Source organism: Psammomys obesus, unplaced genomic scaffold (assembly GCF_907164565.1).
Source record: "Psammomys obesus unplaced genomic scaffold, mPsaObe1.curated_primary_1811, whole genome shotgun sequence".
NCBI classification, from domain to species: Eukaryota; Metazoa; Chordata; class Mammalia; order Rodentia; family Muridae; genus Psammomys; species Psammomys obesus.
Genome location: NW_026595981.1, coordinates 12,712,501 through 12,733,226, shown reverse-complemented (window position 1 = coordinate 12,733,226; position 20,726 = coordinate 12,712,501). Strand labels below are relative to the sequence as shown.

The window sequence follows — 20,726 nt, the reverse complement described above, 5'->3', positions numbered from 1 at the left end:
CTCTTGCTGTTCCTCCCTTGAACTTGGGGTTGGATTGGCGTCCAGCAACTGCTGCTGTGGATGGAAACCTGTTTTAATCGCAGGTGTAGGGTATGGGACTGATTCAGATGGTCCACAGCAGCAAACCATTTGCAGATTAAATCTGAGGACTCTGGAGAGTAGGCGTGGGGGGGAGGGGGGAGATGGAGGGAGGGAGAGACAGGGAGAGGCAGAGAGACACCGGGAGGGAACTGGACTCTACTTCTGCCTGCCAGGGCCAGGCCGGAGATGGTGAGATTCACTGATCCACGTGGGTGGCAAATGGTATCCTTTCAGGCTGTAAAACACTTTAAAGAAGAAATGGGCAGGACGCTGGGCCAGCCCAAGGACCTTCTGTCCAGTGGTCCTTGAGGATAATTAAGTGAAAGCCTCCACTCCTCAATATACTGAACTCAGGTTTCACCTGAGAACCAAATTGCAGGGCCCCTGAAAGAAGAGAAACAGACACGCAGGGCTGGATCAACTAGCAACTCGGTGAAATAAAACTCCCCCTATTCCAAGACAAATCACCGCAAGGAACGTGATTCCTCTAGTTGCATTCAGAATCAATGAAGACACTGAAGTAATTATCACAGGAAATCTGGGGGCACCCAAAACTTTTCCATTAAATGAATCTTGATTTGCTACTTAGTGATACTGTCATTTGGGTACTTTTCACGTCTGCCTTAACCACCTCCCTGGGGGCTTTTCATGACAGGGTAATGTCTACCCTTGCCTGGCTCACTGTGAGTTTAGTGGAGCTGTGTGGCAGGGCTGACTCCCCTACTGTACCCTGGTGCCTTTCCACCCACCCTTCTTCATGGTACCACGGTACCAACCAACCCTCCCTTCCCAGCCCAGTACCAGGAAGTGCAAACCCGGAGAGGAAGGAGTACTTCAGTCATTTCTCTACCATCACAGTGAACTGAGGAAGCTTCTGCAGCATTAAGCAATCCATCATAACAGTTGTGACTGGTTAACTTTAATTTGTCAAAATAAATCTGCAGTATTTTGCATGTTAGTAATACAGTGCTGGTATTGACAGGTAAAATCATCATCCGAGTACATAGAAACCTTCATTTAGGAGCACACCTTGGGAGGGAAATGAATACACAGTAAAAGGTAAATGCAGGCCGAGCAGCGAGCCCTAGAGCAAGCGTAACAGGCTGGATGTCAGATTCGAGGATTATCTAATACAACTGTTTAGCTGCCAGTCTGATAAAGGAAAGCTCTCCACCAGGTTACAACCAGGAGGGAAACATACTCTGCCTTTTTGTAGAGTGGTGGCCGTCGGTGCCTTCAGCACATGGTTGAATCAGTTCATCACCATCACAACTCAGTTTCCGTTCCAAGACACAGGAGGATTTCACCACAGAATCTGCCTGTGCCCCCTTGCAGTGGCCTATCCTCACCCTGCCCTGTCATCAACTCCTCCCTCCCCAAAGAAGACACAACGTGGCTTTATTATTGCAGACAAGCTTCTTAAGTGAATAAAGAATGCATACAAAATAGCATTTTAACTGAAGTCATACAATCAAGTCTCACTCCTGTTTACAATGAATTGAAAAGAACAATCATTTCTAGTATATATCTCTTTTTCTCCCCCTGTAAGAACTAATACTTTCAGGATCTTAGGACCACGCTGTAGCCTGGGGGAAGGGCCCACACCTTCCCACTTTGAGAACTGCTCCTTGGCCACTGTGGAGGAAGCCTGGGCTGTCTGAACCGTGAAGGACCATGACAGCCAGCACAACACAGATGACAGGACCCAGCAGGCAGAGCACAGGCCAGGAAATGTGGGTTTCCTCCACATGTGACCACTGCCCCCCAGGTCTCAGCAGTGCCATTTCTAGGCCTTTCCCACATGAGCCCTTCCAGTAGCTCACACATAATGATCTACACATAAAAACAAACCATTTTTCAACTGTGGATAAGAACTGTTGTAACAAAGCCATAGCTACATATTTTTCTCTACATTTTGTTTATTGAGACAAACTAATTAAAAGGCACAAACATAGGGCATGTTTACATGGACATTATAACAAACATATACATTAAAAGTGTAGGAATGTGTTGCCTTCCTGCTAAACAGAAAGTTCCTAAGCTTTATATATACAAAAGTTGTACAATTTAATGTCCTAAAGTACAAAAGATCATTTATAAAATTATTTTACACTAGGTACTATTTATTTTAATTTTTTTTTTTTTTTACTATGTAGTTCATCCCCCTAGAACTGTTTTGTATAATGACACACAGATACCTGTCCCTGATGTAGCAAGTCTGCTTCAGATGCAAGGTATTTTGATGTTTGTACTGACACAGTGGGGTATAAACGGAAGTCATCTGGTGTGACAGTCCTGCATGCATTCTGCAGGGCTAACAGAACTCATTTCCATTTCTCTTAATTGCAAGATTAAAAATGAAAAAGACCCCAAACACATTGCAATGTAAAAAGAAAAAAAATTACAGCATCTTGGTTTGAATGAACCTTTCTTTAACACAATGCTTTGAAAACATGAAGTGTGGCATGATGGCGTAAAGAGCATCTGTTTCCCTAGCTTTTGGTTTCTACCGTATGTACAGGGATAAAGCATCCCACTAAGAAACAAAAAGCACATGTCTCAACGTGCACAATCATTGCAGGGTTTCCGTGGAGCATGCAGACAGCTGCCTCCCTGAAAACGCCAGAAAGCGGATACAAGTGTTTTGTTTTTTTCCCCCCAAAGGGAAAAAAAAAGCGATGTCCATATTTACAAAGTTGAACAAATCTGCACAATACTTGATTAAACAGAAGAAGGGGGAAAAGATACACTCTGCTTGTTCTGAAGGGGCATACTACCTAGTTAGTGGTTAGAATAAAAACTGTATACAATTTAATATAAGACATAAACTCTAGTGAGCATCTAACACATCTGTGTCTGTTGTAACACCAACAGACGATGATTGGGAGAGAGAGGGGCATATCACATCCCAGTGCCTCCAATGTCTTCCAATTTAAAGCAATAGATTTAAACTGTCCCAAAGTTCTCGTTGCTCCTGAACAGGCCCCACTGGCCTGCTAGGAGCCTGCTGTGTGCACACCTGACTTCTCCTCAGCCAGCCGCAGCCTTTTCTCATCAAAACACAATTTGTTTGGTTGTTTTTGGTTTTTTTTTTAAGTTTTTTTCTTTTTTTAAAAAGTCAACTACAATGCTATATTCCATCAGGATTAATATGCTGAGCAATATTTACACTCCAAATATCAGGTCACAATCCCTAGTATATGTTGAAGTTAGAATGATAAATTATCATATGCTTTGCATATCAGAGCTGGTATCACCTTTCCCATAGGGAATGCTGCCTGAAATTAACATATTCCCAAAGGTAAAATGCATATTCTCTGAAATGCATTTTATTATGACAATGCATCTATTTACTCATACGAACAAAAAACACAGACAGTTCTACACTAGCTCTCAGTCTGTGCGTTTAGAACTTCAGGTTAAAATCATCCACCTTTCACAGAGGGAAAAACTCTGCTAGTGTTTTTACTGGATTAAAAACAATAATAATTAAAAACAAATAATGCTGTTTTTTTATTTTTTTTTCTTTTTTTGTTTTTTTGTTTTTTCATTTTGAAATGGGTTTGATGATTGGTTTTAGATCTGGCATTTCACCTTGCCAGCTACTATCCTGTTTAAGCAATGCTGTCAGCTAAAGGGGGTTTCTGATTAAACTAAAGTGGTCCAGTGGTAACTTACACATATACCCTACTTTGAACCCCAGCCAAATTGGAGCAAAATGCTACTACACTCTTATTAACTAACATAATAAAACCTCCAAATTTCATAGCTTTAGTCAACTAAAAGTACGTTGCTGGTAAATATTTAACCCATATTTTGACTTTATAATACTGTTTACCAAGGTGGTGATGTAGGCAAAGCTTGGGGCAAAAAAGGCATGCTTTCTACAGGCCTCATCGCTATATTGAGAGGAGCAGCCAGTGTCATAGGCGTGGGCAGGTTCATGGGAGATGTGATGGTGACAGGGTGTGCTATATTAACTGGGGCGGTTACAGGGGTGGGGAGGTTGACTGGGGTGGTGAGTGTTAAAGGAGAGGTCATGGATAATGGGCTGGTTATAGTTACAGGATGCCCTATGTTCATTGGGCTGGTTATATTAACTGCACTTGAAACATTTACTGGACTTCTCATGCTCATTGCAGCTGCCACTGTGACTGGGTTTGACATAGTCCCAGATGACACAGAGGACGTTATATTGAATGGAGTAGTGAGAGTCACAGGTGTCGTAGCAGCCGTGGAGGTTTGGCACAGGTTGGCAGCTTCTAAAATGAGAAGACAAAAGGGACTTTAGACTCTCAAAACTATAAGCAAAATTCAGCTTCTGAATTAATTTCTCTTAATTAAAAAGAACATTTAATAAATCAAATTACAGTTTCTACCAAGTGATCAAATATGAAGAGAGGACCTCCTGAGGACAGTCCTGGGGCCAGGGTTCCCACTAGGAGGACCTGGGCAACTTGTTCAGCCCTGAACCTTTCATTTCAGCTCACATTTACTTACCTACCTCAGAGATGCTGAGAGGATCACTTAACTTCCGTACGGCTCTCTGAGGGACAGAGAGTCTAAGTAGGACTAAGGGTCTAGCTATCTTCATGCAGTTCCCTGAATTCTACAACCTTTCTTGTGAAGAGTCATCCAGTGGCAGGCCCGTGGAAGGAAGCCTGTCCACACAGAGCTGTCTACTCATGAATACAGCATGGTAAAGGCTTCTCAGATGTGAAGCCACATTCTGTTGAGTTTTAAAATGGGTAAAGAATGATAAACACTATTTCTGTGTCTGTGTGAGTCAGAAGAAAACTAAGTTAAATAATGATGTAGTTTATAATGTTTCTTTTCTTTTCTTTTTGAGACAGGGTCTTATTACATAGCCCTGGCTATCCCAGAACTAGCTCTGTAGACCAGGCTGGCCTCAAAGATCATCCACCTGCCTCTACCTCCCCAGTGCTGGGATTAAAAGCTTTATCCATCAAGCCTGGCTAATACAGCTTCTTGCATTATGGGAATGCTACTACTCATGATTGTGTTCTTCTTTCCCTCTAACTTCTACTTCCTCTTCTTTTTAGTGCTGATATATCTTCTACCTATACACATGATACACACTACTAAGCGTACCAAGAAGGACTCACTAAGACAAGGAAATCCTGTGGCATGCTGGGAAACCCCAGTCCTTGTTACCCAGCAATGCCTGAACAGCTCTTTGAAAGCTCCCTGGGGCTGGAGAGCTGCCTCACAGTTCAGACCATATTTTACTCTGGCAGATGACCTGGGCTCAATTACCAGCACCTACATGGGGGCTCACAACTCTAGTTCCAGGGGATCTAAAAGCCCTAGTCAGGCTTCTGCTGGCAGGAATACACACAGTGCACAGACATACATTCAGGTAAAACTTCAGACACGTAATTATTACATCTTCATTAAAAAAAGAAAAGAAAAAAATCTCTGGAAGGTAACACCCCATTCCACTCCCCTCAAGAAAATTCAACACCACCTATCAATATGCCATAAAATGGCAATAAGGAGACAGACCCATGACACCCATTCAAATTACGACTGGAGGTGTGCACAGGGTCCACACCGGGGCTGAATGCTTCAGGTCAGTAAGCAGTTCTTCTATGATTGGTCTGACTTTATCTGGTATGCTTCACACTACATAGTAGGAGCTGCCAAACAGGACTGATGATGGAAACCATCTACGGAGGCTTTCTTTTTAAATAGATTGCTGTGACAGTCAATAGAGAAACTGAAATGGAACCTGGGAAACTTATGAAGTTAAAAAGCTTCCTCTGTGATTATCTGATTTTCATCCAAGTTTGGGAATTTAAATTTTATTCAGGTCTAATATTTAAAGGGCACTTCTGGCTGGGTACGAATCTCTGGGTTTGAGGCCAGCCTGGTCTATGTAGGGAGCTCCAGGCCAGCTAGGGCTACATAGTGAGACCCTGTCTCAAAAACAAACAAAAAAGTGACATTTCTGATTCAAGTTTAGGTTTTCAATATTGCAGTCTCCTCTCTCCCAAAATGTGATGTTTACTAACAGAGAAAGACTCCAGCTACAAATGGGAACACAATAGCATTTTGTTTAATGAAGGTCAGAAGATGAGCTAAACAATCAAGTCTTATTGTGCAAAGCAAACAGCACTCCAACAGTGAACACAAGCGTGCACGGAGTGGGAATGGAAGAAGGCTGCTCGCTTCCTGCTTCCTGGGTGATGGCGCCACTGCTGAGGTTCTTCTCATGCTCTGCTCAAAGGAAGGCGTTTCTGTCTCGTGGGCCACTTCCCTGCCTCCCCTCCAGTCTTCTTTTCACTCTAGAGGATCAAACTTTTGGTACTGTACATAGAAGGCAAGTGTTTACCACTGAACTGTTCCCCAGTTCTCAAGCATCCTTTACGGTGACTTCAAAGACTTTTACTCCTTCTCTAGTGAAAATATCCTTCACAATATGACTTTCAACTACTACACAGTTATCCTCATTCTCAACTTGTCCAACTAACTAAGTCCTCAACCACAGAGGTGCAGATATGTTAAGGTAGGGTCAGTCCTGTGAAGGGCTAAAGGAGAGACCAAGAGCCAAGAGAAAAGACAGCAGGACAGTAAGTTCTGAATTATACACCAAATAATCAAATGCAGGAACAGCCCGAGGAAACAGAAAATTGGCTACGAGAAAATGAACACGAACAGCTCAACCACCTCAAAAGTTGAGACTATTTTAGAAATTAAAAAAGGAGCCCATGGCAGGCATTGTGGTACATGCCTTTAATTCCAGCACATGGAAGGCAGAGGCAGATGGATCTCTGTGATTTCGAGGCTAGCTTGGTCTGCAAAGAGAGTTCCACGACAGCCAGGGCTATGTCGAAAGGCCCTGCCTCAAATCAAAACAATAACAAAAAGGAGCCCATAACACAAGGACCCTGCCATAAAAAGGAACTGTAAGCATACCAACCTTGACTGCATATGTAACAAAAAGTAAATTCACAGAAAGAACATGTCAGGAAGCACTGAGGACTTTCCCCAACAAGAAAAACCTAAATAGAAGCTCTGATGCTAATAATTACACTGTACCGAGAACGACCCAGTAAGCAGCACTGTGCAGCCAGACTCCTACACTGCTGTGCTCCTCTTCCATCACCTGGAGTTCTAAATTGCATGCCTCTGGAGCCACACCGGCAGCACTAGAAGCCCCTTCTTACCTTTCTTTCTGGCTTTGACGGCTTCTTCCCACAGTCTCAGTGTCTCTACCTGCTTCCCTGGCCAGCTCGTCACATGTTGTTGCTGTTGTTGCTGCTGCTGCTGCTGCTGCTGCTGTTGCTGCTGCTGCTTCTGATTGCTGGTCTCTTCACTCATGCATGCTATTCCAAAAACAAACCACAAACATTGTGTTTACTTTGAGAAAGTGCGGTCATATTTTCAAATGCAAACCTAGGAGCTACAGACATAGGTCAGCTGTTACAGTGCTTGGTTAGCATGCAGGAAGCTCTGGCTTCCATTTGGGGCATAAGACCCTGTCAAAACAGACGCAAAGAAACCCCAGCCAGGCATGGTGGTATACACCTTTAATCCCAGTGCTCAGGAGGCAGGTGGATCTCTATGAGTTCTCAGCCAGTCTGATGATCTATATTGTGAGTTCTAAACCAGCCAAAACTATAGTGAGACCCTATTCAAAAAACCAACCAAACAAAAAAAGCAAAGAAAAACAACCAAACCTAGATGCTTCAACTCCTTGTGCCTCTATGACCACTACCATTTAACTAATGGCTCTTTTTTTTTTTTTTTTTTTTTTTTTTAATTTGTGAGACAGGGTTTTCTCTGACAGCCTTGACTGTCCTGGACTCTCTTTGTAGACCAGGCTGGCCTCGAATTCACAGAGATCTGCCTGCCTCTGCCTCCCACAGTGCTGGGATTACAGGTGTGAGCCACTGTCACCCATTTTAACTAACAACTCTTAATGTAGTGCATCCTTTTTCCTGCTTGTATCTATATCGAACAAGACAAATAAGTTTGCTAAGAAACAGAAAACTAGGGCCAGCAAGATGGCTCAGCAGGTAAAGGCACCTGGCACTAAGCCCAATGACCTGAGCTCAATCCCTGGGACTGTAATGAAAGGAGAAAACCTACTCCCCAAAGTTCCCTCTGACTTCCTTGCCCTATGCCATGTGTGTGTACACACACTAAATAAAAATTTTCAATAGTCTACAGAACCAGAGAAAACTAACATAAGGAAGAAATTAATTCTTTGCTAAATTAAAAAGGAATTATCTTTGAAAAAGGAAGTTAGATGTTAGCATGGGTTCACCATTCAATAAACTATCAAATACATTTAACCACAAAGACAAACATTAAAAGTGAACTTTTATAAAGTATAACATGCTAATGAACCCAATATACTCATAAAGATGCACAAACGCATTAAACTTAGCCAAGTGGGGTGGCACATACCTTTAAATCTAGTACTTAGGAGGCAGAGGAAGGCAGATATCTGAGTTTCATGCCAGCCAAGGCTACAAAAACAAAACAAAATGAAAAAAAAATTAAACATTCCCATTTACATAAGCCCTTCATGCTCATTTATTTATAGAATCTGACATTTCTGTTACATGAAGTACATAAGTAATAAGATACAGAATTATGAAAATAGCTTTCTTCTAGTGGTTAGGGAAATTTTTAAAACAAAACATTGGGTAAATTAAGTATTAAAATGTATCCATGTCTCTGAAATATTTTGTCTTCAACTCTGAACTTAAGACAAGTCAAATATTCAGATCTTCAAACATTATGATATCCCCTCTCCATGTGCCCGTGTTCCTGTGTGTGTGTCCATACATGTGTATAGAGAAAAGGGCTCATGTAGCTCAGGCTGGTCTCACTCAAACTGTTTCTGTTAGTGATGCTAGCCTTGAACTCCGGATCCTCCTGGTTCCATCTCCCAAGTGCTAGGATTGTAAGTATATGCCACCACACTTAACTCAAGTTTATTATTACTATACTATATTATATTATTTTGAGATAGGGTCTCATGTAGCTCAGGCTGGCCTCCAATGTATCCTATAGCCAGCTCTGATCTTGAACTTCTGATACTCTGTTTTCACACCCCCATGCTCTCAGAATATAGGTGTGAACCACCGCCCTCAGCTGCTGTGGTTCTGAGCACCAGAGCTTACTCAGCCCTCATCAACAACAGCACTGAGATAGCTGGGAAGAAATTCTGCTCCACGGGTATAATGAGTAGTAGACAAGTGTGGGGCTAGAAGCAAATGAATGGAAAGCGTAACACTGCTGTTTGCGTACATGTATTCAAAGCACAGTTCCGATACCAACGTGTGCTCCGTTGATGCCCGCTTGCCTATTTTGGTGATGGGAGGAAACAGGATGAACGTTAATATAGTCCTGAGAGCACAGTCTCGGTTATCCCTGACACATTGAAAAAAGCCTAGATTGTCAACAATATGAAATGCAAAACAATCTGCAGCGTCACCTACTTTTGCTGATGCCTTGTTTACACGTGTTGCAGTTGATGCTTTGGCTTTGCCCGTGCGTCTTTAGGTGGCTGGTGATGTATGCTGCACTCAGGAGCTTCCCGCAGATGTTACAGGAAACCTTGCCCTCGTGGCGCACCATGTGTGTCCGGAGTCTGTCTTTGGTGGCAAAGGCAGCAGTGCACGTCTGCATGAGGGAGGAAAACTTTTTTTAAATATAGACTATCCTGTTCAACTCATTTTAAAGTACGTATATTTTACACATTCCCCCTACTGGCATCAGCAGGCTGGCTGAACTAGTATAATTTTCATTGCACGTGTTATTGAGAATCACAGATCATACTAGAACATCTGGTGAATTTTAGATGCTTCTATTTTGGAGGAAGAAAACATATCAACACAGAGTAATGAAAAGACATGAGGCTCATACTCAGTTAAAGCTAGATTTAGAGCTGGGATGGGACTCAGTGCCTGCCTCATGGGTTCAGTTCCCATCCCTGCAAGAATAAGACGAAACAAAAGCCTGGATTCAAACTGAGTTTTCCAAGCTACTAAACAGTGGAATGCTGAACAAGACGATCTAGCTGATGTCTCTATGGAACAGGGTCAACACCTATCACAAAAGTCCTGGCAGATTAAGCACCTGATATGCATAGTACTAGCTAGCAACCTTCTTCCAATTAGACTTGTCTTAGAATTTAAGTCATTGACGTAATAAAATCAGTCATTAACAAACAACTGAAAGGAGCACTAAAGAACTTCCAGCAATAAAGTAGAATTGACAATGTCTAAATCAGTCATTTGATTTAGCAAAATTCTTAACTTTTTCACTATAACAATTTATGCCTAATAAAATCACCAATATAAATATATATTTTCAAATTTTCCAATTTGGCAACAGCACACAAAAATCTAGTAAATAGTGAGTCATCCCAAGGATAAGAGAAAGTGCAATATAGAATTCTCTCCTTCTCCAGGCTAGAAAGACAGCTGACTGTTTAAGAGCACTGGCTGCTCCTGCAGAGGACCCGGGTGCCTCACAAGCACCTGGAACTCCCGTTCCAGGGCACCAGACATGCACGTGGTGCACATATGTACATGCAGGCAAACATTCATACACATGACATTGAAAAATAAATCTTAAAGAGAAATTACAGACGGGGCTCAGCAGTTCAGAGCAGTGCCTACTCTTGTAGAAAACGCAAGTTCAGTTCCTAGCACCCACGTAGCGGTTCACAACCCTCTATGCTCTAGTTCCAGGAGTTGATTGCCCTCTTCTGACCTACTCAGGTTCCTGCACACACACGGAACACATACATACACTTAGGTATACACACGTACATAGAAAGTAAGTTTTTACATATAAAGTAAGTTTTTTTTTTTTTTTTTAATTACAAAAACAAAAATTCCAGGGCTGGAGAGATGGCTCAGAGGTTAAGAGCAGTACTTGCTCTTCCAGAGGTCCTCAGTTCAAGTCCCAGCAACCACACGGTGGCTCACAACCATCTAGGCAGATCTAGTGCCTTCTTCTGCCATTCAGGCGTACATGAAGACAGAACATTGCTTATATAATAAAATAAATAAATCTTTAAAAAAAATTCCCCTCTAACACCACAAAAAAGTCATTGCTTAAGAAAAGGAAAATGCAGTTACACAAAAAAAAAAAAAACAAAAAAACAAAAAAACAAAAAAAAACCCATCTTTTACTACAAAATATACTGCCTTACATATCACAAAACTAGAATTCCAATGACGCACATTCATGCCAACCAGTGCCTTGAAGGCCTTGGAGGACCATGAGACTTGACTAGCTCCAGCTTTCTAGACAATGTGCACCAAGTGCTATGTTAAAGATAAGTCATTTTAACTCTTACTTGGCATTTGAAGGGTCTTTCTGTTGAATGCACATGTTTGACATGACAGCTGAGGTGGTCAGGCCTGTAAAAGAGTTTCAAGCAGAGGGTGTAACAAACACACAGAAAGAATGCTACGCATGTGACCCTGCACCTTGGCGGACTGTAGGGGAATGTCCTGCAGAAAGCAAGAACTACAACCCTCAGCCCTCACTGCAAATCACCTCACCTTTCCAACCATGAACACAAATCTTAACCCCTTCACTGCTATTTTCCTTCCACTCATATTAAGTCCTGACTCTTTACAATCACAAACACTCAAATTTTAGTCCTAATACCAGGAATAAGTACCACTGTGTTAACTCTAATAGCTCTTTAAAAAAAAAAAAAAAAATGAAATAGCACACAAATTTAAAAATGGGGAGGGCAGAGGTAGGAGAAAGATCCTCCTAAAAGTTGCATTAAAAATATCCAAGGTCATCCCAACTAACAGGAAAGTTTCTTTAATTTGCACAGTGATCCTTATATCCAGTTCTCCAACTGAACTAGAAAGTGATAGGATTTTTGGAGTGATAAGAATCCAGGTGCCAAAAGAAGGCCTGGAGCTACCAAAGTACCTCCTTAATGACACAGCTTAACTGCTGTGTCTCCACTTGTCAATCACACCAAACCAGAGTCAGACCTAAATACATCATACGCATTACCAACCTCCTCTAGCAATGCAGACCTGCTCATATATCTTCCCACGTAAACCAGGACCACAGACACAAACTGAAGCTCACAGATACCATAATGAAAAGCAAAGCAAAATGTGGTACCTTGAGAAGCCTTTCCCACAAACACTGCAAGTATAGGGTTTGGTGATGCCTCCTTCATGAGATCTCACATGGTAAGTCATGCGGTCCTTCCTCTTGAAGCGCTGATTACAGATAGGACACTCAAAGGGCTTTTCGTCCGAATGGGAAAGCTTGTGCCGATTGAGGTGGTACACATCCCGGAAGGCCTTCCCACACATCTCACAGGCATGGTTCTTCTTGACAGGCTTACTGGGTTTCTTGACAGACTGGGGCACAGGCATGGCTGTGGTACTGGCGCTGCTACTGGGGTTGGTGCCCGAGGAAGATGTAGTGACTGTTGACAAGATGCCTGCAATAGTTGAAACCAACGAAGTTCGGCTGCTGTCCCCAGCGATGGTGGAGATAAGGGGAACCACCGTGGTGGGGGTTTTCTTTGCCCGAGACACCAACTTGATCCCTGTGTGGCAGGACTGGTGGCGCCTCAGGTGGTAGCTGTCCCTGAATGCTTTACTGCAGTAAGTGCACACAAATGAAGTTTTGGGTTTTTCTTTTTTAATCCCAATGGCATCCTTTAATGTTTCTGGTGCAGCCTGAGGTTTCTGAGTTATTGGTATTGGAAGCAACGGTTTCTGATCAGGGGGCTCCACAGCGGAACTCAGGAGGGGCAGCAAGCTGTTCTGCGCTGCCTGTTGTTGGTGATGGGAGGCTTCGTGGGCCTAAAACAAACATTTACACTTGAGAAATTGAGTCTCCACGGTGACCCTAACACTCCATATGCTCCAGACAGGAAAGAGAGGAGGAGACAGTCCAGGAGCCCGTGAGCTGCTCTCTGCAACAGAGCTGCAATGACCACCCGCCCTCGAGAGCTCCAGTTACAGCGCACTGAAAACCGCTGCTGATCAAGATTTTTGTGCATCTACATTGCTGACAGCAATCTTACTCTCAAACAGTGGGCTAAAGTGTACACTACCCTTGCTCAGGAGAGACATAGAAGCTGATGAAACCACTGTGTATTTGACTGCCGATACAGAAACCAAGTTTAAATAACTTGTCAAAAAAAGTACATGCCAGACTGAATATTGAACAATACCTTAGGCTGCATCAACATACAAACTCTGTCCACGACTAACACAATCATCTGCTGTCCGTTACTCAGGACAGAAAAAGCACCAAAGTCTCTCCCTGTCTTTCAGAAGAAAACTAGTGCCTGAGAAAGGGGCTGCTAAGCAGTGAAAGGAATGTAGCTCTGTGAATACATATGCTAGCTGTTCCCTTTACTTATAAAGCTCATCACTTAACTAAAGATGTGGCTGGCGTGGAGGCCGCCATTTATCAACTGGGAAGGCAGCTGTGAGAGTGGCAAGACGCCTGTCAGGTGTTTCTCAGCTCAGGGATCCTCCACTAGGGTCTGTGTCCTTTGCCAACACTAGTAAAAGAAAACCAAACCGCAACCACGGTCACGTCCATCCTCTTCCAGAAAGAGGGTTTTGATAAAATACTAGATGTATGCTGTTAAGATATGCTTCTCTACTTCAAAACTATAGCTGGACCACCACTTAGAAATTTTAGAAAACAATGGAAAAAGTTCTTGAAATATCTTCCTAATATGCTGTTGTTCACCAACATTATTTTTTAAATACTTGACAGTGAGCCCAAGCCCCTGTGCTTGAGTTTCATAATCCTAAAAGGATCATTCTAAGAGTTAACATATAACATCCTAGGAAGAGCCTATCCCACCATCTTAGACACGTCAAATGGTTTTTCTCACCAGTCAGTCTATAGTCACTTGATTAGCTAGGTTGATTAAAGGCACAGAAAACAAACCAACAAACACCCAAGGAGGCTGGCAGAGCTCCTCTGATGGCCAAGAACATCTAGCCCACACATTCACTCAGTGACAGGTCAGCGGCTATGCCTGGAGCCACTCTCCCCCAAAGGTCAGGACACGTGGTACCCAAAGGTAGGAGTCTGAATGTAACAACTTTGAAATAAATGTCCTTCAGGCTTTAGAATGATGCTAGAAATTGTAGATACTAATGGGTGTCTTTCCAGATTTAAGGCTCACACTGAATCACAGCTCATTTTTCATTTAATTTGTGAGGCTCTTGTAACTTGGGATCTACCTCCCCAGATGACTTCAGCAGAAACTTCACAGAATCTGGTCTCTGATCTTACTCTTTTTCGAGCTAAGGTACCCAAGTTTCCACACAGAATGCAAACAGTTAAGGGCTAAAGCAAGCTCAAGATATACAATTTCAAAGGCTAACAGATCAGACGCTTCGGAATGCAAATCTTCTGGACAAAGTTCAAACTTATAACATTTGAGCTATTTTTCAACTCTAAACAACCATTAGCAGGATGAAGGACTAAAAGAAATTACTGTCAGGTTACCAATTCAGAAGTTTGTGCAGTAAAAATTACGTTTGCAGCATTGCTGATGCTCACTCATGAGGGTCACACCGGGTCCCTGTTTCTTGAGTGAAATACTGGAGGACCACTCAAGGACTCTCTGAAGATTGCTAGGAGCCCACACTTCTCTATGAAGCTGGCTAAGAGCGCAATTTTCCTCAACTTGTTCTCTAAGGGAGAGAGTTAAATGACAACCGTGGCCCGCCTTCAATGAAGTGATTTATTTCTCAAATGTAAGTCCTCGGTAAACTTTTATGAGACTAGCATCATCACAGCAAACTTTAAGTTTCACCTTCTAACTCAAGTGCACAGCTCTAACCCTGCTCAAGCTTTCCCTTTTCTGGGACTGGCAAAAAAAAACAAAACAAATGTTACTTCATCACCCAGGGTGGTAGGATGTGGAACCATGAGATCTCCATGGCCAGAGGGTAAAAGATTTTGTACTGAAACAAATTAGCATGGGTGAGTCAGATCTTGAATGTCCTGTTAGAAGAATCATCCATCACATATTTTAAGAGCTACACTTTCACTTTCCATCATGTTATCTGGAAGGCAAGCAGGTTATTAAAAACTGCTTAAAGATATAAATTCAACAGGATGCTCCAAGAAACAGAGTTTAATTCTTCATGTCCCCAGTGAAAGTTACTGAAAACTGGAATTCAATGTCTATTTGTACCTTCCCATAGGAAAGACTGAAAGTCTCTTCACTCATTGTCCTCAACCCTAAATTTTCACAGCACAAACCAAATGTCTGAGATCAATAAGAGCGTTCACATTTCCTCACCAGGTGGAGAAAATTAACAGGTTGGCATTAGTTTTATCCAGGGGGGGAAAATAGTTTAAATAGCTTTCAAAAGTATTTCGTGGGATCTTTGAACTAGCTTCCCAAAGATGAATTGTGGGTTTCTCCTTTACGTGAAGAACTTGTTTTGTTTGGTCTCCATTAGGTTTACAGATACTCAGTCTGATACCGTTTAAACCACTTCCGAGGCTCATCGGTCCTTTACTATTAAATAACTATTTGTAAGCTTCTTCTAAAGAGAGCATTTGCCATCTTTGCACCAACCCCCATGCCAACTAGTTCTGTATTTCTTTGCCAATGCATTCATTCTTAAGCTGATCATCACTTTATTAACAAGCTCTTCAAAGCATAATAAACCAATACTAGATCAGGATGATAAAGTTTGACGTTCACGAGTTCCAAAAGCTTAAGACTTTCCAGTTTTAGTAACCCCGTTTATTTCATTAATTACTTAAAATCAAAATGCCCACATTTGAAATACGTCTTAATACGACAAGCCAGATTACACAATGGGTAATTTTGAATTCTCCAATTCCCTGTATTAACTCCATCGGGATGGGACCAGATGCTGCGAGGATAATCTTTAGAAGATTCTGCATTTCCAAAGGTTTCAAGCGCCCAAGCTATGCGCTTGGAATTTCACGAAGTATTTAGGAAAATAACTCAAAGAGGCAGGCGGGAAGAACACACTTTAAAAACGACCAGCTTCGTAACCTTCGGTTCTGAAGTTTCTGCGTGAGCTCATCGCTACTGCTCATCAATGCATTTGCAAACAGAAACGAAGTAGGGAGTGAGAGAAAAAAAAAAAAAAAGAAAGTTGCAAACAGGGGTCCCGCATTAAAGTGGCAGGGAATGGGTCTGGCCAAAGTATCCGCCACAGTGGCTTCGAAGTCTCTGGCAAAAGATGCGAAGACCCCTACACTCCACGAGCGACTCCTCGGGGGGCTTTGTACACGGACTCAGCGCTCGCTCTCCGCTCCCTGTCGCACACTGGGCCGGAGCGAACGCTCGAGCGGGGCGCGAGCGAGAGGAGCGAGCCGCGCTCCGGAGAAGGTCGGGCCTGCAGGAGTCCCGGCCCCCGCCGCTCCCCGCCCCCGCCCGGCCCCGCCGGCCCGGGGATTCCCCAAGCTCAATGAGTCTGCGGCCGGACAGCTGGACAGAGGCGAGGGGACCAGCCGCCGGGGCTCGGCTAGGACTTGGGCTGGGAACGGAGAAAAGTTTGCAGAGGGGAAGGACGCTCGCAACACCCCCGGCCGGGGACACCCGAGGGGGCGGCGAGAAGGGGGAGTGGCGGCGAAGCCAGAGATACCCGCTATTCGCGGGATGTGGGAGGAGGGTCAGAAAGTCAACACACAAGCACACGCACAAAAAGAGAGGTGACGCGAAAGCGCGAGCGAAGGATGGACGGGGAGTGGGAGCAGGACCCGGGGACCCCCGGGCTGCGCCGCGCGGCCCGGGTCGGGCGCGCAGTGGCCGAGCGGCCCGCGCTTGCCAGCGGCCCGGCGCCCTCCTTTCTCTGGGCCGCGGGGTGGTGACAGCGGCCGGCCTCCTCCCTTCCCCTTCGGGGCGGGAGGGAAGGGTGTGTGTGTGCGTGTGTGCTTGGGGGGGCCCCGGGTTCACCCCGAGGCCTGCTTCTCCCCCGCACCCCGTGAGGCCGCCTCCTTTCACCTCAGCCGCCGGGCTCCGCCGGAGCGGGCGGGCGGAAAAACAAAGGGGGATTAAGGCCGGGCCGGAGAGCGGAGCCGGGAGGGGAGGAGCGCCCGCCCGAGCCCGGCCCGGCCCCCCTTGCCCCCCGGCCCCCCCGGGGCCCCCAGTACCTGGAACAGGAACGCGGTCCAGTTGGCCTCCATGGCTGCGGCGGCCGACCCCCCTCCTCCCCACTCCCCCCGCTCGGGGAGCCTCCTCAGCCGGAGGAGGCGACAACAAAGCGGCGGCGGCGGCGGCGGCAGCGGCAGCGGCGGCTCCTCAACATGGCAGCGCCGAGCGCGGCCACTTCCGGTAACCTCCGGGACGCACCACCGCGGCGGCGAGCGCGGGCGGGGGGGGAGCCCCGGCCCGGCCGCCGCCGCCCCCAGCCGCTCCGACCCTCTCCGGGCGTCCCCGCCGCCGGCGCGCCGCCTCGGAGCTCAGCCAGTGCCCGCGGGCGGTGGGGTCAGGGCGCCCGCGCGGGGGCTGGGGTGGGGCCGGGGGCGGGGATGGGGCGCGGCGTCCCCCCCCGCGGGGGTGTGTGATGCTGCGGTCCGTGGCTCAGGCAGCTGGAGCAGGGGGAGCTCAGGAGAGAAGATGGAGGACGCCAGGGTCTGGCGCTGGCCCGCTGGGCACAGCTGGGTAGCCTCGCGTGACTCTGACTTGGTGCCCAGCGGCGTCGAGTCGCTATCATGCCCTCAACGGCAGTCAGAGCTCCGGTTGGTCACCTGGCTCTTCGGTCGGTCAAGCACATCACAGCTTCCACCTACGAACTAGGGGACGCTGGCCTTTAGTGTCCCCCTACCCTCGGGTATTTTCATTCCTGGCCAGCTAAGCCCTTAGCGCTCTTGCTATGTGATATCACCATCACCCTTTGCGTGGCCTTCCAGTTTGAGCAGGGAATTCCACTAGGGTACAGCCGAGTGTGGCGGGAAACACTTCCCACGCTTTCAGATGTCATTACTGGGTTATTCTTGGGTGATGGGACTGCGCTTTCCCATCCTTCCCTTTCACTCCAGACACAGGAAATTCTGCTTAAAAACCCCTCTCCCGCCAGGGTTAAAAACAATGAAAACAAACGAGAAAGTATAGAAACCAAGTATTTCAGTCTTTTAGTACACTATTCAACGCCCCCCCCACACACACACATTCACAAAAGTCAGACTTCTGGTTGGACAGCGTCAGATGTCGCTGAGGTGACCCCAGCCTCTGCAGTTCCCAGTCTTCTGTGTGGGAGTCAGCCAGCACTGCTACTGGTTGGAATCTGTAGATCATAAGCCCGTATGATGTCTTGAATGTTTGCTATCCTTTCCTCACATAGAGGTAGCTACTGTGAATATCATAGACAAGCTATTATTAAACATGTGTCTCTAGTCCAAGAAATCTGCGGTGGGGAAATGAGGGGGCAGGCTCCATCTATGGTATTTTTATAAACTAGTTTTAAAATTTTCCTCAGATGGGTACATTATTTCAAGACTTCAACATATTTCAAACTTATTACTTCTAGACACTTCTAAAGAAAGACACATCTTCAACTTCCCCCAATATATATACCATCCAAATAGCATAGTTGCAGAATAAAGAGGAGAGGTACAGTAACTTGATCTGTTTTTCTGTCCATTAGACAAGCAAATATATTCCTCTCCCACTCTTCCATCAGTCACCAGAATAAAGGGGCTGGGAAATGATGGTCTGGTTCCTTTTAGAGTTGACTCCCCATTAGATACTGCCTGGAGGCTTTGGGTATGACCGAGAACTCCAGCAATTTGGATGGATCAATAGCAGTAACCACCAGAGAACTGGTCAGCCTAAGACAGGAGGGACAGAAAATTAGTTTCTGATATATATCTCTCAGCTAAACTGCTGCATGTCCCCTGTGTCTATCAGTCTCATTTGACATTTCAGGAAGCATGTTTATGTAAACTAAAGAAAGAGGATGAAACCCAAGGAACAAGACAAAATATGTTCTTGCTGACCTTGGACATAGTATGTCCTTGCATTTTCATTCAATGGATACCAGTCTCTGCTTTTTCCCTGCCTTACACCTTCAAGGTCTCTGTGTATGTTTGCTTTCCCTCCTCCCATGCATAACTGCTTCTCTTTAGCTGCTATTTTAAACTGTAATCAAAATGAAGCTTCAGAACCACAAAAATGAGTACTTAATAAATATAAGTCTTATGCCAATACTGTGGGATTTCTTATAGTTATTTTGGAATCTAGAAGCTCCTTCCCCAATAGTTTTCTCATAGTGCCTCTCAGCAGGGGGTTCCCCATGAACAGGAAATAGATGTCAAGTGAAAACAGTTAAGCTGTCATACGGAAGATGGATTTTAGGGGAAAATGGCTAATTTCCTCTCTATCATAAGTATATTGCTTACAGTATAGTATTAAAATCAACTTCCAGTGACTTGGTCAGTGGTATTACTGAAATCAGAATTCCTGATTATTCCTCAAAATATTGCCTAAAAGGAAATTAACCATGTCTTTAAAATGTTTAAGTTGTACTTTTAATTCTGAGTATGTGTGTGCATTTGGAGAGCAGATTCCCAAGGATGTCAGAAGAGGGTGTTGATCCTCTGGGACTGGAGTTATGCTGCCATGTGAGTGTTGGAAACTGAGTACAGGTCCTCTGCAAGAGTAGTATGTACTCTCAATCACTGAGCCAGCTCCCCAGTCCCACCAACATTTTAAATTTAATTAAAAAATTAAATATTATATATCTTTCATTAAGGAAAGGTGTCTCAAAGGTGGAACATGAACTCAAAAACAACCAGATTCAACTGTTACAGGAATATAATCAAACCAAGGATCAAGGACTCCATCCTTAGGAAGGGCTTTTCTACCTTTAGAATATCATCAAAATGATTATCATCAAACAATATAATAAACAAAATGAGTCAGTCCTTTCTCAAAGGCCTGTTTCCACAGACCTTTTATTGAAGTTCAGTCAAGATTACAAGTGTCTGCATACAGTATGTTATTAAAATCAACTTGCAGTGAATCAGTCAGTGGAATCAGGTATTACTTTCAGACATAAGTATCAGAACTCTTCAGTGTCTATACAAACAAAAAAAATTCTATCTTCGTCCATCCCAAAAAAGTCAGGTTCCAAATTCACCTTGTTCAGATTCCCCTTTCACCTCAAGCTGGATAACCTGTCACTCACCCAGATCTAGGCAATGAGAACAAAATACCTATCCCACAAGGGCAACCTAAATGAAAAATGTATGCAGGAAATTCTTAGAATACACTTAAAATGTAACAGGTACTAGGTAAATATTTTTACTGGTTCAGTGGTTAAATTTGGGCCTGAAAACTCAGCATGCAAATTCTGAGCCAATCAATAAGCCCTCCAACTTACTCAAAAGGGGCAAGTTTAGAGATCCTGTTTCAAGAAATAAACAAAAACAACTTCAAATTGGCAAGTTAGCATCCTGTGTGTGCATGTGTACATATACACCAAGCAAAAACAAAAACAACAAAACCAAAGTACCAACCAGAATTGACTAGAATAGTGACATAGGCCTACAATTCCCATACTTGGGAGGCTGAGGAAAGAGTATTGTTGAGTGCTTGAGACTAACCTGGGCTATAGAGTACAGGCTCCTTAGCAAACAAAAACTCT

The 20,726-nt window shown here is 44.4% G+C and overlaps 1 protein-coding gene across 2 annotated transcripts; it reads right to left on the bottom strand.

The window, feature by feature from the left end:
- Positions 1 to 1,353: 1,353 nt before the first annotated feature.
- Positions 1,354 to 17,408, bottom strand: Vezf1 (vascular endothelial zinc finger 1). 2 transcript variants are annotated; one of them, XM_055620174.1, is made up of 6 exons: positions 17,233 to 17,408; positions 12,226 to 12,920; positions 11,429 to 11,492; positions 9,558 to 9,759; positions 7,272 to 7,430; positions 1,354 to 4,343 (listed from the first exon to the last, which is right to left on the bottom strand). In XM_055620174.1, the coding sequence occupies exons 1-6, from the start codon at positions 17,263 to 17,265 to the stop codon at positions 3,916 to 3,918; spliced, it is 1,581 nt and encodes a 526-aa protein (XP_055476149.1). In that variant the 5' UTR covers positions 17,266 to 17,408; the 3' UTR covers positions 1,354 to 3,915. The 2 variants fall into 2 exon arrangements, with proteins under 2 accessions (XP_055476149.1, XP_055476150.1); XM_055620175.1 differs by having other exon boundaries at positions 9,558 to 9,741.
- Between the last annotated feature and the right edge of the window lie 3,318 nt (positions 17,409 to 20,726).